Genomic DNA, 17,593 nt, shown 5'->3' on the forward strand with positions numbered 1-17,593 from the left:
TGTTGTGAATGCAAAATCAAAAAAACTTTTGTTGCAAAATCAATTGCATCAAGTGTGCGAATATCAGGTACACACAATAATCAGATTTGAGCAAGATTAATTCATTATATAATATTCTATTCTACTATAAAAGGGAATTAATTATCTCCGAAATCATACAGGTCTCGCATATCTAAGCCCGTCATACCGAATTCTCCTCATTATTTTCTGGGCTCAGAATTCCTCGACCAGAATTCCTCTGAGCTTCAGAGATCTTTACACTCCGACACACACACACACAGAGAAACCAGACGGACGGTTATCCACCAGCCTGGATCTGATTTATCCCTGAAAATGTGGACAAAATGATCAGGAGGGACTGAAATGAGGGATAAACCAAAAGGAAGACAAAGAAAAAAGGCGGATTAGGGCACAGCGATAGAATGAGAAAAAAGAGATAAAGCGAAGATGAACACGAATTTCATTTTTCCTCCCTTCTGTACAGTATCCAAAGGGAGATCCTTTGGAACACAACATCCCTCCATTTTACCAGCAGCACTCGTGATAAAATAATAATCTAGGGCATCACACACACACACAGATGAATTCAGCAGACTGCAGATCTCGACTCACTTCACTTACACACCCGAGCGCTGCAGAGCCTTTTAGACTTCACAGAGCTGTCAGCTCACAGTAAGATCAAGACTGCTGGTGTGGCGGCCCAATTCCCAGAGAACAGAGGAGGAGCGCGCAGACGCACACCGCCATACTGCCTTCCCAGCCTGCGAAACACACTCCACCAGAAACACACGCGCACAGGGTCCTCTGTGGAGAGAGCGTCCCAAATCTGCACTGATCACTGTCTGATATTCAGAACTTTATCGTTATATTGTATTTATCTGGCCTTAATAGACTAGCTCTGCTCCAAAACCCAGTGAGCTCCCTACCTAGATAGCAAAAAAGGGACAGAAAACCTGAATGCATTGCAATTGATTAAACATTGATTAAAATTCATAATTTAATTTATGCATATGTTTATTTAATATATTATGAAACGGACAGTTCTTATTTTTCATGGAAAGCTGTTTATTATAAATGAAAGCGTTTCATGTGTAGAGGCCTATTTCTAAATGATGCTGCATTTGGTCAATTTGTTGGACAAAATATTGGATGCCTGAATGCATTGCAACAAGCATAGCATCTGATCAAAATTGCTGTTTGATTATTTGTATAATTTATTTAATATATGCATATTTCATTTAATATTTAAATTCACTTACACATTAACATACAAATTCATATTCATGTGTACATTCAAATTCGCTTGCAAATTCACAACTAGCGATGTTAATGTTAACTTAAACTAATTAAAACAATTGTTCATCGTTTTTCATGTTAGTTCACAATGCATTAGCTGATGCTAACAGATTAACTTTTGATTTTTTTAAAAATGTATTAGTAAGTCTTGAAATTAACTATAACTAAGATTAATAAAGGCTATAGAAGTATTTATTATCGTTAGTTCATATTAACTAATGTTAACAAATTAGATCTTACTGTAAAGTGCTTTGTTAAAATTTCTTTTCTACTTAAAATTGATGGCAGCATTAATAGCCAAATTAATTGAATTAATTAATGTAAAATTTTTGCACTATATAATATGACATGAAGAACGATAACTGTAAAGATGACTATATTAGCGCCAACCAGCGGACAAAATCGTTCTGTTTATTCTAAGCGCACTCTTCAGTTTTGTCGTCTGTCGCTTTTAATGCTCAAGCTCATTAAAGCAGGATGGATTCTGATTGGCTGTCAATGTTTTTAACGTTCATCGGCTGGACAAAACTATTCTGATTCCAAATGATGCCGTTAACGTCATACGTGTGGTGTGGGCTCTGCTATTCTTTTACATTTAGATTGAATTTTATATCTTTATCTGGCCATGATAGACTATAAGCTTGGATGTTATTTACGTCTAGCAACATCTGTGATGCAGAATGTTCCAGATCAGTCACTCACGATGTTCCATTTCAGTCCGGATGCCGGCTTAGAAGGCAGCTGTCTATGTAGAAAACAACTGACTATGTTTTGGAACAAAGCTACTGACACACACACTTATTTCTCTCTCTCTCTCTCTCTCTCTCTCTCTCTCTCTCTCTCTCTCTCTCTCTGTCTATCTCTCTCAGGTTCTCAGGCGCAGGCTGGCTCTTCTTCTGGTTCCAGTAAGTACAGAACCCTCAAGAAACGAGAGGATGGCTCTTTCATCCTCTCTCTCTCTCTCTCTCTGATATGTCAGTCATCCCTCGCTCTCTCTTTCTTCGTTGTCTCTGTGCTCCATCCCTCGTTATGTCTTCTTCATTTTTCATGGGCCGCCCGTCCCGTGGCTTTCATCATCGTCAAATCACTGAATCTAGCCGCAATTCAGCCTAACATCAGAGAGCAGGAGGAAGAAAGATGAAGGGAGATACAGAGGAAGGAACAGAGAGATGCAGGAAAGATGACGTAATTCCTTAAGGGTTCAAAGAGAATAAGAGAAATTAGAGATTTACTCTGAGGACACGCCTACATCATTACATGCACTAAACACACACACACACACACAGAGATTCTCAGCCAAAATTTAAGAAGGGATTTCCCAGAAAACAACAGTACAGCTGGTGGTTTGCTCTCAGAAACAACCCTGCAGAAATTCACCATGATACCCATAATTCCCCCCCAAATCACCATAGTTACTGGAGTTATTGTTACAGTAAAACTGTGGTAAGTTGGTCTTATAAAACTAAAATGTCAATCAGAACTCTAAAAATGCTGGGATGTTTCAACCCATGTTTGGGTCAAATATGGATGAACCCAACCATTGGTTTAAATGAACCTGTTTAAACTGTTTATTTAAACTAACGGTTGGGCTTGTCTATATTCGACCCAAACATGGGTTGAAACGACCCAGCATTTTTAGAGTGAAAATAAAGTTTTTGTTAATTGAAATAAAAATGAAAAAAAGTAAAATATTAGATGAAAAACGTCTACTTACACTTATTTCATTTCAATTAGTTAAGGCACTGAACTGAATAAAAAAGCTAAATAGAAATATATATTTAGAAAAAAACTAAAACAACATTTTTTTTACAAAAGTACATAACAAAATTACTAAAAGTAACGTCAGAACGAAAACTGAAAAAATTAATAAATAAAGGCTAAATCTAAATATTTAAAAAAAATACTATAAAAGCATATAAATTACTAGATTATATTAATTATCTATTATTTATATTCTAGCTATATATGCTTAATTGTACATATTAACACTATTTTAATAATTGAATTAATAATTTAAAAGCCTTTTTTTTAAAATGAGACAATTGTTGTCAATACAGTAAGATGTTAAAAAGACAATTTACATTTACAGAAAATTACAGAACAAAAACAAATAAAAAAAGAAAGCTTCCTATGTTTATAGTGGTTTTACAGAAGTAACAATAACTATAATAACTATGATATATTTACAGGAACTATGATAAACAAATGTTTCTATGCCATATCTCTACAATTGCTTTCCTCCATGACAACAGTTGCTACTTTAACTTTTCAGCAGTTGTCTTTCAGATTAGAGGACCATTGGTTTGTGTGTGTGTGTGTGTGTGTGTGTGTGTGTGTGTGTAAGTATCTAGCACTATTCCAAACACATTTAAAGGATCTCGAAGCACTCATAACTCCAGAACGGTTTACAAAATACATGCGATTTAACTCAGACAGAAAGTTTTCTCAAACTGGCTTGATTTATGCATTGTGACGGAGCATTTTTCAAGGAATGCTGAGTAGATCCTGTCGCCGTAGCGTTAGTCTAATTTTAAAGCTGTCTGTGTTCCTGCGGAAAAGCACTTAGGAGAAGTGGAGCCCGGGACTGGATGTCAGGAATTTAAGAGCGTTTGTATAACGTCGTAAAGCTTTAAACTGCCTTCAAGCGACATGACGCTGGTGCATCTGAGGTGCCATTCAGGAAATGTGGGAATCAACAGGAAATGATGTCACTGGAGCCACATTAGAGTTTAGAATGCAAGTTGTGACAATCTTAAATTCACTCTATCTGTCAGCATAACAGACAGAGTGTGTGTTTTTGTGTAAGGCAACTAACTACACATGGCTCTTTTTGAGTTTTGTGTGTGTGCATGTGTATGTGTGTGTGTGTGTGTGTGTGTGTGTGGCATATGGCCTAGAGAAATCAAACTCATAGATCATGTCCCTGTTTTCTCTCCCCTGTAGTATAAAGGTCTACAGGTCACACACACACACACACACACACGGGCTCAAATGTGCAAGAAGAGGGGGGGATGATATGTAGGCCAGGCTATGTGTTGTAACCTATAGTGCGTTGGTAAATGATCCACCTGACAGCACACAGGTTACCGTTAACGGTTTTATTTTGTTTAAAGAAAAGCAGAAGCCAGAACAGAACAACGCAGCATATATTCACCTCCGTCATTCTCCCCACAAATGCAAGGCTCGGGGAAACCCCAAAATATAGGTCTTGTAAAAAGTGTTCAGTTCACTTACTTATTTTTTTAGTAAACCTGTTGCCTTAAAATTATTAAGTAAATAAACTTAAAGGAGCTGTATGTAAGAAATGTATTTCAATTAATCATAAAATGGCCCTGATATGTCACTAGACATTAAGAAATCATGTTCATTTCAAATACTTATATCACTGACAACAGTAGTCCGGCCAGGATATTGTCATTTAAAAGTGAAGTTGCAGCCCTCAACTGATGTTGATGTTGTCATGTTGTGTTTTGGCCTGAAGCGCCACCCTCCACCTATCTACCAATCACGAAGTCAGTAGTGTTTCGGCATCCGGGTTGCCAGCTCTGCTCTAGTTTCCACAGCTGCAGCTACAAACGTTCCTGCTGGATCCTGCAGCCTATCTGGCAACCTCGAGTCAGGGGGGAGGGGGAGGGGATACACCGCTCTACAGTAATTTGAAAGTGATTGCAGTACCAGTTTTGGCCACAATCTTACATACGGCTCTTTTAATGCTTAATTGAAAAAATTAAGTTATGTGAACTTGACAATTCCATATTACTTAATTTTTTTGATTAAGCATGAAGTTTATTTACTTAATACAACAGGTTTCCTCAATTTTTTTAAGTTAAGTCGACTGATCACTTTTTACAGTGACGAACAGCCACACCATTACAGTGTGTGTTCATTTTAATGTGGGATGAATGTCCTTCTGTGCATGCGCACGCACACACACAAACACAGACAGGGATTATACAGGGTCAGTGTGTGTGTTCAGACAGGGATTACGAGGTCAGAGCAGCGAGTCTGATCCTCTGGATGCTGGTTGGTCAGTTGGGCAATAGCCACACAAGTACACACAAAGACCACAGGAATGACAGGAAGACATTCTCTCTTTCATTTAGGAAAATTGAGCATAATTCAAACAAACATTAATTTAAGCGAATGACATGCATTAAGGAGTCAAAGTTCCAACATTACATCTTAAAAATATATAGGTCAGTATTTGTTTTGTATACTATACTGTTCAAAGGTTTGGGATCAGTATGAAGAAATTAATACTTTTATATTGCAAGGATGTATAAAATTAATCAAAAATTATAGAGTAAAGACATTCTATTCATCAAAGAATCCTGAAAAAAAAGTATCAGTTTCCACACAAAAAAATACACCGATAATAATCAGAAATCAGCAAATCATCATATTAGAATGATTTGTGACATGATCATGTGACTCTGAAGACTGGAGTAATGATGCTGAAAATACAGCTTTGATCACAGGAATAAATTACATTAAAAAAAATTAAAAAAATTATATATATATATATATATAGAAACAGAAAACCGTTTTTATTTTTATTTTATTGAATTGAATTTCACAATATTACTGTTTTCACTGTATTGTTTAATCAAATAAATGCAGCGTTAACCAATACCGACCCCAAACTTTTGAACAGTTGTGTATATGATCAGAAGACAGAGATATTAAGAAGGAATAATCCACATTTGACAGCATAAAATCAGAGTCTGTCTGTCTGTGGTTCCTCAGTTGCTGTAGTTTCAGACAAATGCCTGCAGGTGTTGATTTCAAATGCGTATTAATTAGCTATTTTTTGTCTGTAATGCCAACAGTGACTGACACTTCAGCTGAAGATTTCACTACAGCTATAACAGAATCACCAGCTTTGAACACAGGTGGGACAGGGTGACCCTCAAAGGCTCCCGTAGTTGTAGCAATAAAGTAGGAAAAAAGCTAGAAATTATGCATGGCATCTGCATAGACTGTAGAGATTCAGATCTAGAAACCTAGTTATATTACCCAAGTGTACAAATAAAATATTTTTGCTAAAAACAACTGAGAATTAAAATTAATTAAAATTAACTTTTCATCTATTATTATTATTATTATTATTATTATTATTAATTATTACACTTTAATGTTTTATGAAAAGTTCTTTGTATGAGGTGGGAGAAAAAAAGGTGCTAGACACAGTAAGTCCTGAATATAACATATACTAGATTAATATATTATGCAATATAAGGTACTTTACATAGACTATACTAGTTGCTGCGTTGCTAGCAGAGCTTAATGATGATGTAATGTGCCTTAATCCAACAGAGTGCCATCTGCAACTCCACGAGCGCACAAACACACATGCACAAACACATGCATACTGACAATCTGCAATAAATCGCAGCTTCACAATCTAACAGCATCTCACTCAAGAGCTCTGCTATTACAAATGTGCTCTGGTCAGATCAACTGATGACGCACTGAATATGTTCCCAATGACTACCATGCTTTCTGCAGACTGGCAAACGGGAATACATTTTATCTGAAATAAAATAATAAAAATATAAAATCACTTTATTTACTGTATGAGAATTAAAAGGCATGCACTGATTTAACACAATAACAAAATTAGTGTTGTTATGTGTTGTTACATACTGAATCACTTTTTTTTTAATAGTAGGCAATTTCAGGGTTGTGCGACATTCAGAACTGAATTGAAAATGACTTTTAAATTCTCAGTCAATTGTTGAATTTGAATTGATGTAGAAAACAAGAATGTAATGCATAAGTAATTTTAATTGCAAAAAAAGCAAAGACATTTTAATTCTTTTGAAAAAGGTTTTAAAAGCCTTTAAGTTTGAAGGTTTATAGAGGCCTTACAGATAGACAGACAATAAATGTAAATTAATAAAATGGAGCAAATGGAACACTTCATTTAGCAGAATGTAACATGTTGAATTACTTTTAATTGCAATTCCTCTTCCTGTCATTGCAGTTTAGCTTCCTGTGGGGTGTGACTAGCTCAACTGAAATTCATTGACAGGGAGTCGATCGTTCAATTCTGAATTTTGCACAACCCTGAACAGTACACACTGCACAGTAAGCAGTACGCTAGTATTCCATTCTGAATATTTTAACACAGATTGAACATGGAATGAATTCATAACTGCCTCTGCAGCGCAGAATGGAATTACACTTGACACTTGAAAGCAACTGCAAGAACCGAACTACAAGATTTAAAATGCAAGAGGTTTTGTTAAGCTCAGCACTTTGTATGTTTGCACGTATTCCATGCTGACTCTGGTTTCTCTAATTCGTTTCTATTACACTCCCCCTCAAATCCCATTAGATGCTCCTTCAGTCCCACCAGCTAAAATAGAGCCTAAGACACTTTATACCACTGCAGAAGCCCCGCCCCCAGCCACACCCCCTTCTTATATTCTTACTGAGGACACGCCCCACAAAGCCACACCCCTGGAGGAGGGGCCTGTTCACAGACATATAGAGAGCACAGGTAAGGGCATTAGTGTGTGTGTGTGTGTGTGTGTGTGTGTGTGTGCTAGTGTTACTAGTCTGTTATAGAAGCATCTTTCAAAGACTTGTATTGGCAGTCAAAGCATTGTAGCCAAGCCAAGAGCTCAGCGACTCTGCTGCCAGTAAGTCATCTACTCAAACGTACCCCTAGAGGATTGTGGGTAACGGCTCCAAAGCATGTGCGCAGTGGGAAATCAATGCTCAATTAGACAGTGTTTTCCTCTGTCAAAATATAGAGTGACTTTGCATCTTTCAGCACAAAGCGGATTAGGGCAGCCTGTGAATATATAAAACAAAGAACCACCACACACACTCATTGATCGAAGCACACATACACACCCGAGGGATGAATACTGCATGACGTTTAACGAGTGAGCGAGAACTCCAGCTCGAGCTCAGATCAGAAAACGTCAAGCTGGCATGAAAAAACGGAGGGAGGAATAAACCGCTCAGCTGAGACGCGAGACAGAGCAGCTCCTCGGATGGATTTAATAAAGGTGGAGATCTTTGAGATTCTCAGTGGCGTACCGCGTACGTGTGTTGATGAAATTACACGCAGGAGCGTTTGTGTACCTCAAACAACACCGATCTGTCATTCGAGATTAATTGCAGTTTGGTTTGTCTGTTTAACGTCATGTACCACTTTTCATGTATTTTAGTACTCCCCTGCAACCACATAGCAATCACTCAGAAGTGCAGTCACTACTGAAGCTACATTAAAATTAAGAATCACATCGATGAAGCTCAGACACAACAAGCAAAACCACTGAACAGGAACTGTAGTTGCACTCCATTGCACAGCTGATTCATTCTATGAAATGCAAAAAGAAAACAAAATGGTAAAACTGTAAGTGATAATGGGACGGTGATATAAAAATAATTTCTCATCACCTCCTAAGCTGTGATAATATTTTTAAACTACATCATGCCATACAACACTGCACAAGCCTAAGGCAAAAGTTACTGGGAAACAGAAGGTGAAAAAGAAAGAAGCACAAATAAAAGCAAGAATATTTATAGGTGTGGTTTGAGTGTAACGTGAAATAAACCAATCAGAGCGTTTAAGAGCAGGCGCGCTTGTTCCATGGCAGTTTGCTATTATAACGGCAGATTTGCCAGGGGCACGCCAGGCGCGGTTCACAGCCGAGGAGACTGACGTTCTCGTCAGGGCCGTAAAAGCCAGAGAAGTGATATTGTATGGGGATGGAGAAACCCACCCAAATTAGCTTCGGTTAAACAAGTGTATAATAATTTGGGTAAACGTGTAAGCTAGATTTATGCCTATTTTTTCACATCTTCATGGACACCACAATGATTTCCCTCGTGTGGAATATTTTTCCTTGTAATTACGTATGGTTTGCAAAAATGTGAACTGCTGCGTCTGTGTAGATGAGAGAAGCAAAGTGTATGCGCGTTGTGCACACGCTACATTATGGCCAAGCCCTTAAAATAGCATCTGAACGCGCCACTAACTTTAGACTAGGTTTTTCTGATCTGTGGCGGAATTGTTTTCTGAAACTGCAAAATAGCACCAGGGAATGTTTGCGCCGAAACACGCCTCCTCTTTTCGCTGAACCGGCCCCGGGAGCGCAAGTTCATTCCTTAATTTACAGACGTGCGTCTGTGGAGGGAAAAGTCCACTGTGGAAAAGTCGGGTGCAAAATAGGAATGATACATGCGTTGGTGTACAAAGTCAATTGCGCTGGGTGCAAGATAGGGCCCAATAACTTACGTATGTAAAATAAACTGAATGGATAATTTTTCATGAATAATTTTTATTTCCCAAAAATCTCTTATTTTCTAAACCTGTTCTGACTGATGATTGAAAGTTCTACACAAAGCAGAATCTCATCCAAAGGAACCAGTAGAGATACCTGTACACACTGGCAAAAAAGCAGACAATGAGAATGAACACAAAAAAGAAGAGAGTAATATCTAATTTAAATTTCGTTGAGACATAATGTGATTAGAATGAAGTAATTCTGTGTTTTTAGCCTGATTTTCAAAGCCCTGTAAAGCCAAAATGACATTTCCCTCTTTCTGATAAACTGCAGTATCTCACAGACATAATCCCCAAACCAAGCACCAAGGACAAAACATGATTCCTGTTGAAAAAGATAGGAGACACCACAGAGAATCCGAGAAACAGACTGTGGAAGGTATTGTTAGGCGTCCAATTAAGTTGTAGTATATCGTGGTAGATGTGGTTTTAGTGACATATCCCTAATCTGTGGTTGACAATGAAAAGTGTAGTAGAGACCACAGATGAGTTTGTGGTCTGTGGTTGCTATAGATTGAATGTATAGTGTGAAAGTCTTACGATTGATGTGCAGGTTATTTCTGGCTAGTATGCTGGCTGTTTAATGGCTGTTAGTAGAGCACAACACAGTGTGTGTGTTTGTGTGTTTGAACCAACATTGTGATTATTCGAATGATTGCTCCCAAGCAATCCCTACAGCACCACCAGTGGAGGATTCTGGGAAGGGTGAGGAGATTGGTGAGGAGATTTCTGAGAAGACAGAGAAGACTTCTGGGAAACACGAAGTAATTGAAGAAGAAGTAAAGAGAGTGGAGAGTGTTCTGGAGCATAGCAGACACAGGGAAGAAACTGGTATGAAGAGTCTCACTGTGTTTTTTATTCCACTGTTTATCTGCTGTATGTGTTCAATCTCTGAATCATCTTATTAGTCACCAGCGCACCTGAACCTGCTGAATCAGAACCAGAGTCTGCTGAGTCAATGCCAGAATCTGCGGAGTCTATTCCAGAGCCTGTCAAGCCAATATCGGAATTACATGAGACAATGTATAAACCTCATGGTCATGATTCAATACCAGAATCTCATGAACCAATACATAACTCACATGAGTCAGTACAGAAAAATAAAGAGCCAGTACCAGAATCTCATGAGTTAATAGTAAAACATCATCAGCCAATCCATAAACCTCATGAGCCAATAGTGAATCCTCATGAGCAAACAGTAAAACCTCATGAGCCAATAGTGAATCCTCATGAGCAAACAGTAAAACCTCATGAGCCAACAGTAAAACCTCATGAGCCAATAGTGAATCCTCATGAGCAAACAGTAAAACATCATGAGCCAATAGTGAATCCTCATGAGCAAACAGTAAAACCTCATAAGCCAATAGTAATTCTTCATGAGCCAATGCATAATCCTAATGAGCCAATAGTGAAACCTCATGAGCCAATAGTGAATCCTCATGAGCCAATAGTGAATCCCCATGGGCCAATAGTGAAACCTCATGAGCCAATAGTAAATCCCCATGAGTCAATGCATAAACCTCATGAGCCAGTAGTGAATCCTCATGGGCCAATAGTGAAACATCATGAGCCAATAGTGAATCCTCATGAATCAATGCATAAACCTCATGAACCAATTGTAAATCCCCATGAGTCAATGCATAACCCTCATGAGCCAGTAGTGAATCCTCATGGGCCAATAGTGAATCCTCATGAGTCAATGCATAACCCTCATGGGCCAATAGTGAATCCTCATGAGTCAATGCATAACCCTCATGGGCCAATAGTGAATCCTCATGAATCAATAGTAAATCCCCATGAGTCAATGCATAAACCTCATGAGCCAGTAGTGAATCCTCATGAGTCAATGCATAACCCTCATGGGCCAATAGTGAATCCTCATGAGTCAATGCATAACCCTCATGGGCCAATAGTGCATCCTCATGAATCAATAGTAAATCCCCATGAGTCAATGCATAAACCTCCTGAGCCAGTAGTGAATCCTCATGAGTCAATGCATAACCCTCATGGGCCAATAGTGAATCCTCATGAGTCAATGCATAACCCTCATGGGCCAATAGTGAATCCTCATGAGTCAATGCATAACCCTCATGGGCCAATAGTGAATCCTCATGAATCAATAGTAAATCCCCATGAGTCAATGCATAACCCTCATGGGCCAATAGTGAATCCTCATGGGCCAGTAGTGAATCCCCATGAGTCAATGCATAAACCTCATGAGCCAGTAGTGAATCCTCATGGGCCAGTAGTGAATCCCCATGAGTCAATGCATAAACCACATGAGCCAATCGTGAATCCTCATGGGCCAGTAGTGAATCCCCATGAGTCAATGCATAACCCTCATGGGCCAATAGTGAATCCCCATGAGTCAATGCATAAACCTCATGAGCCAGTAGTGAATCCTCATGGGCCAATAGTGAATCCCCATGAGTCAATGCATAAACCTCATGAGCCAGTAGTGAATCCTCATGGGCCAGTAGTGAATCCCCATGAGTCAATGCATAAACCTCATGAGCCAATCGTGAATCCTCATGAGTCAATGCATAACCCTCATGGGCCAATAGTGAATCCTCATGAGTCAATGCATAAACCTCATGGGCCAATAGTGAATCCTCATGAGTCAATGCATAACCCTCGTGGGCTAATAGTGAATCCTCATGAGTCATTGCATAAACCTCATGGGCCAGTAGTGAATCCTCATGAGTCAATTCATAAACCTCATGGGCCAATAGTGAATCCTCATGAGTCAATGCATAAACCTCATGAGCCAATAGTGAATCCTCATGAGTCAATTCATAACCCTCATGGGCCAGTAGTGAATCCTCATGAGTCAATGCATAACCCTCATGGGCCAGTAGTGAATCCTCATGAGTCAATGCATAATCCTCATGAGTCAATGCATAACCCTCATGGGCCAGTAGTGAATCCTCATGAGTCAATTCATAAACCTCATGGGCCAGTAGTGAATCCTCATGAGTCAATGCATAATCCTCATGAGTCAATGCTTAACCCTCATGGGCCAGTAGTGAATCCTCATGAGTCAATTCATAAACCTCATGGGCCAGTAGTGAATCCTCATGAGTCAATGCATAATCCTCATGAGTCAATGCATAACCCTCATGGGCCAGTAGTGAATCCTCATGAGTCAATTCATAACCCTCATGGGCCAGTAGTGAATCCTCATGAGTCAATTCATAAACCTCATGGGCCAGTAGTGAATCATCATGAGTCAATGCATAAACCTCATGGGCCAGTAGTGAATCCTCATGAGTCAATGCATAAACCTCATGGGCCAGTAGTGAATCCTCATGAGTCAATGCATAACCCTCATGGGCCAGTAGTGAACCCTCATGAGTCAATGCATAACCCTCATGGGCCAATAGTGAACCCTCATGAGTCAATGCATAAACCTCATGGGCCAGTAGTGAATCCTCATGAGTCAATTCATAACCCTCATGGGCCAGTAGTGAATCCTCATGAGTCAATTCATAACCCTCATGTGCCAGTAGTGAACCCTCATGAGTCAATGCATAACCCTCATGGGCCAGTAGTGAACCCTCATGAGTCAATGCATAAACCTCATGGGCCAGTAGTGAATCCTCATGAGTCAATTCATAACCCTCATGTGCCAGTAGTGAATCCTCATGAGTCAATGCATAAACCTCATGGACACATACCTATTAAGCCAAAAGTGGAGTCTCATGAGCCAATACACGAGATGGTTTCATCAATACATGTGCCACATGAAGAGGGGGAGAAGGAAGGGTCTCATAAACAGACAGATGTTGAAGGTATGGATCAGCTGGTAGTTTCAAACAGCCTGTAGTATAAAATCTAGACTTGATTTAGAATTCAGTAGAACTCCATGAGAAGTGGTTTTTAGTCTCTTGAATGGTAAATTACATATTTTTCCTATAAAGGCTTTTTTTAGACTTCATTAAAGCTAATTTAATTTGATAGATTTTGTAGGTGCACATTACCCAGTTTGATGAGTAAAAATGGCACTGTCTGATCAATTCATAAGTGGTATTTTTTTCATTGTGGCTTTGTGAATGATTCAAACATTATTAATTGATGTTCATCTAGAGCCACACAAACACTCAAAAGAGGGTGAAGGAAAGCACACCCATAAGTGGGAGAGAGAAGAAAAAATGGAAGACAAAGATGAAGAGAATAAAAAAGGTAGAGTGAGGTAGAGAAGGAGTGCACTGCAAGTAGTGAAGTCTACTGTATAACTGCATGTGCATAGTCATTAGAACCCACATAAACAATAAACTGTATTAGCTTCTGTAGTTTTTAGTTTGTATATACTGTAGTAAACCTGCTTGGTAGTGAATTTCTGGGCCTGTTAAATGTCACAATAATTCAGTTCTGCATTAGACAACTCATCCCTCCTGTAACCGGACTGATAGCTGCAGATTTGCTTGCCGTAGACTCGATCGCAGTGTTTCTAGATGAACATGTAAAATATGAATTTTCATTCTCTGAAGCTCTTCTGAAGTTCTTACTATCTGGAGGGCAACAGACTGTCCAGCTAAAAGGCATCATATATGACGACTTTAAAGGTGAGGAAGACATGATAAAGAGATGAGAAAACGAAAACAGAGATCTCAAAGTACAACATCACAGTATTTACAAGAATGAACAATGAAAAGGAACAGTATATATTCTAGATTTTACTTTTCCCTTCTATTCATAAACACTGTAATGTCACGTTGAGAGTTCAAAAACTGAGTTTGATGATGTTTCTCAACATGTCACTTCCTGTCTCCTTTCTAACTTCCATCAATCCCTTCATCCCCGCTTTTCTCTATTATTTGTGACATGTAAGGTAAGTGTGTTGTGTGTAACGTGTGGAACTCATTTATATTTCATTGATTTGCCTGTTCCTATGTGCTGAGACAGGCTCTGTACTGAGTTCCTCGCTCTCGGTCGCTTTTAAAGTGTGCATAAATATTTTAAAGACACTTCTGAAGTGATAAAAAATTTCTGAAGTAGCAAAAAATTCATAAAGTTGATTAATTGGTCGGGTAAATATGCATTTAAACATAAAAGTTAACTGTAATATGAAATATCATTAGATTACAGTTGCGCCTTTGATGTACAAAAACAGACATACAGCAAGTGCAACATTAGATTTAGCTATACAAGTTTAATTACTGGCCATGTTTAAATGCTGGTGAAATGTCCCACACGTCTGACATGTTCAAGGTCCAAACACATTATTATTTTACTTTGATTCCTGTTTGGAGTTGACAAAAGTTCTTTCACATGATTCACATCAGTGTTGCCCAATACCCTGACCATACTACAGCATTATCCTCAAGCATTGTAATGTAACACTTAGGCCTGGTTTCACAGACAGGGTTTAGATTAAGCCAGGATTAGACCTCAGTTCAATTAGGACATTAATAGCTTTTATAAACATGCCTTAGGGAAAAAAAACATAACTGGTGTGCATCTTGAGAAAAAACAATGACACTGACATATTTTAAGGTATGTCAGTGCAAGTTGCGTTCAGTTAAAACAGCTCAAACATGTATTTTAGTCTGGGACTAGGCTTTAGCCTTGTCTGTGATACTGGGGGTTAAAGTTCAAATTATTGACCCTGATTGCCGCTGATCTTTAAGGTGTAGCAAATCAAAATCAAATCAAAAACCAGATGGAAGAAATACTGAACCAGTAACATCGAAGGTAGAACAAGATATTTTTTAAAAATTGGTGAGACTATTTTTTACTTTTAATTTTTACTTTTACTATTTACTATTTTTTTTTTTTAAGAAGTCTCTTCTGCTCAGCAAGGCTGCATTTATTTGATCAAAAATACAGTAAAAACAGTTATTTTGGGAAATATTATTACAATTTATTCCTGTGATCAAAGCTGAATTCTCAGCATCATTACTCCAGTCTTCAGTGTCACATGATCCTTCAGAAATCATTCTAATATGATGATTTGATGCTCAAGACACTATTATTATTATCGATGTTGAAAACAGTTGAGCTGCTTCATATTTTTGTGGAAAAATTTTGTGGATTTTTTTCAGGATTCTTTGATAAATACTGTAGAACGTTTAAAAGAAGATCATTTATTTGAAATAGAACCTTTTGTAACTATGATTGTCTTTAATGTCACTTATGATCAATTTGATGCATCCTTGCTGAATAAAAGTGTACACCAGCTAGTGTACACTAGCTACCTAGAACCTTGTACCTGTCACATGGAGGTCAAAGTGCAGTGAGTTGCTTGCGTTGAAAGGACACTCTGATGCAAATCAAGCGAAAGGCACTGATTCAGGTTCTCTCATAGGGGCTACACTGAGCGTAGTTCATTAACGCACTGCACACTGATTCTCTATGAGTGACAGAAAGACACAGACATGAGAGTAGGATACAGGACAGGTGTGAATGGGAACTGGGAGAAGCCAAGCAGTTTGACAAAAAGATCTGCTTCAGAAGACGAGGAAACAGCTGTTTTCGAGAAAACATCTGTCATCAGATTTCCCAACATCCCTAGAGCACATACACACACTCACGTGCATGCGGAGTGGGCAAGAGTCCCGTAAGAGTGTGCGAGATATCGCCCTGTCAGCAACACACACACACACGCACACAAATCTTCATTTCAGCTGTCAGTGCTGTGGGTGGGTGCAGCAGGAAAGACACAGAGTGACGCAAAACAAAGAGTCGATAGCTTTTTATCGATTCAGCATCGAGATTGATGTAGCTTGTAGATGTACTCTAACGCTAATCATTTTTTAAATCATCATGCTTATGATGTCATGAGCTTATTAACATATGACCACCCACATTTAGATATCAACACCTTGAACGACATTCTTAAAAACCAGCACATTTCATTACTCTTCTCTCTTTTAACCCTTCTTTACTCACTTAAAAAAGTTGGGTTAATTTTAACCCAATAAATTAAAAAGTAACTAAAAATAAGTTTTTTTAGAGTGTACTTTAACCTAGAGTTGCTGACTTTGCCTTTTTCTCTCTCCCTCTCAGATTGTGAATGTAACGGACACTCGAATCGCTGCAGTTACATCGACTTCCTGAACATAGTGACGTGTGTGAGCTGCAAACACAACACGCGTGGTCAGAACTGCGAGCACTGTCGCATGGGCTTCTTCAAAAACAACTCTGCGGAGCCCGATGACGAGAACGTGTGTATCGGTGAGTAACAGTGTGCAGTTTTATAACTAGAATACTATGCATGCATTTGAGCATGAATCTTAGAGAGGCAAAATAGACGATTAGATGACGTCACTGGCTCAAACAGTAGAGCCAAGGTCTTGGCTTCCATTCCCAGAGAAAATGTATATGTTGAATGCAATGTAAGTTGCTTTGGATAAAAACATCTGACAAATGCGAAATGTAAATGTAAATCATACTGTTCTTTGATCAAACTAAAACTACAATATTGAATCGCTGCACGTGATAAACTCATATTTTTGTCTCAAATACACAAATCCTCAAACTCAAACACAAACTATGGACAACCTGACAAAAGCTGAGACGAGCATGAATGAATGCACCTATATAACATTTATACAAACTATATGATGTATGCTTGGTATCTCACAAATAATTAATTAATTTGCATTAAGCAATTAGTCGATTAGCTTTACACTAGCTGACTATAATAGGGTCCTGTGATTTTCAATGCTGAAAACACAAACAGACTCACGGCATCCAGTCATAAAAATGGAATTTACAGTACAACGTAAAATGTCACGGAATTCAGCGGAAAAGTAGGGCTGTACAAATTATCAAATCACGAAATGGAACAGAATTTGGGAAAAATATAACTTATTTCAGTGGGCCCTGCTATTAGCTGTTGTAAATCACCTTAATATATTTGCAAAGCAGCAGTCATTCATTGTCATCTACTGCGAAGTCAGCCATCCTTGAAGAAATTACAATATTTACAATTATAATATACAAAATTATAATATTTATGACTCTACTGAGACTGTAAAGCTGAGGAGG

The 17,593-nt window shown here is 38.4% G+C and overlaps 1 protein-coding gene across 3 annotated transcripts in view; it reads left to right on the forward strand.

Annotated features, from left to right (window-relative positions):
• ntng2b (netrin g2b) overlaps positions 1-17,593 on the forward strand; it is a 65,678-nt gene that overhangs the window by 38,234 nt on the left and 9,851 nt on the right. For 2 of the 3 annotated variants that reach the window (XM_084136197.1, XM_084136198.1), the window contains exons 5-13: positions 2,166-2,201; positions 6,126-6,188; positions 7,637-7,801; positions 9,876-9,980; positions 10,268-10,432; positions 10,510-13,392; positions 13,688-13,783; positions 14,092-14,166; positions 16,610-16,777. In XM_084136197.1, the coding sequence (XP_083992323.1) occupies positions 2,166-2,201; positions 6,126-6,188; positions 7,637-7,801; positions 9,876-9,980; positions 10,268-10,432; positions 10,510-13,392; positions 13,688-13,783; positions 14,092-14,166; positions 16,610-16,777 (3,756 nt within the window). The remainder of the gene's footprint in view (positions 1-2,165; positions 2,202-6,125; positions 6,189-7,636; positions 7,802-9,875; positions 9,981-10,267; positions 10,433-10,509; positions 13,393-13,687; positions 13,784-14,091; positions 14,167-16,609; positions 16,778-17,593) is intronic. The other variant, XM_084136199.1, reaches the window with a different exon arrangement.

Source organism: Abramis brama (genome assembly GCF_963993115.1).
Source record: "Abramis brama genome assembly, chromosome: 15".
NCBI classification, from domain to species: domain Eukaryota; kingdom Metazoa; phylum Chordata; class Actinopteri; order Cypriniformes; family Leuciscidae; genus Abramis; species Abramis brama.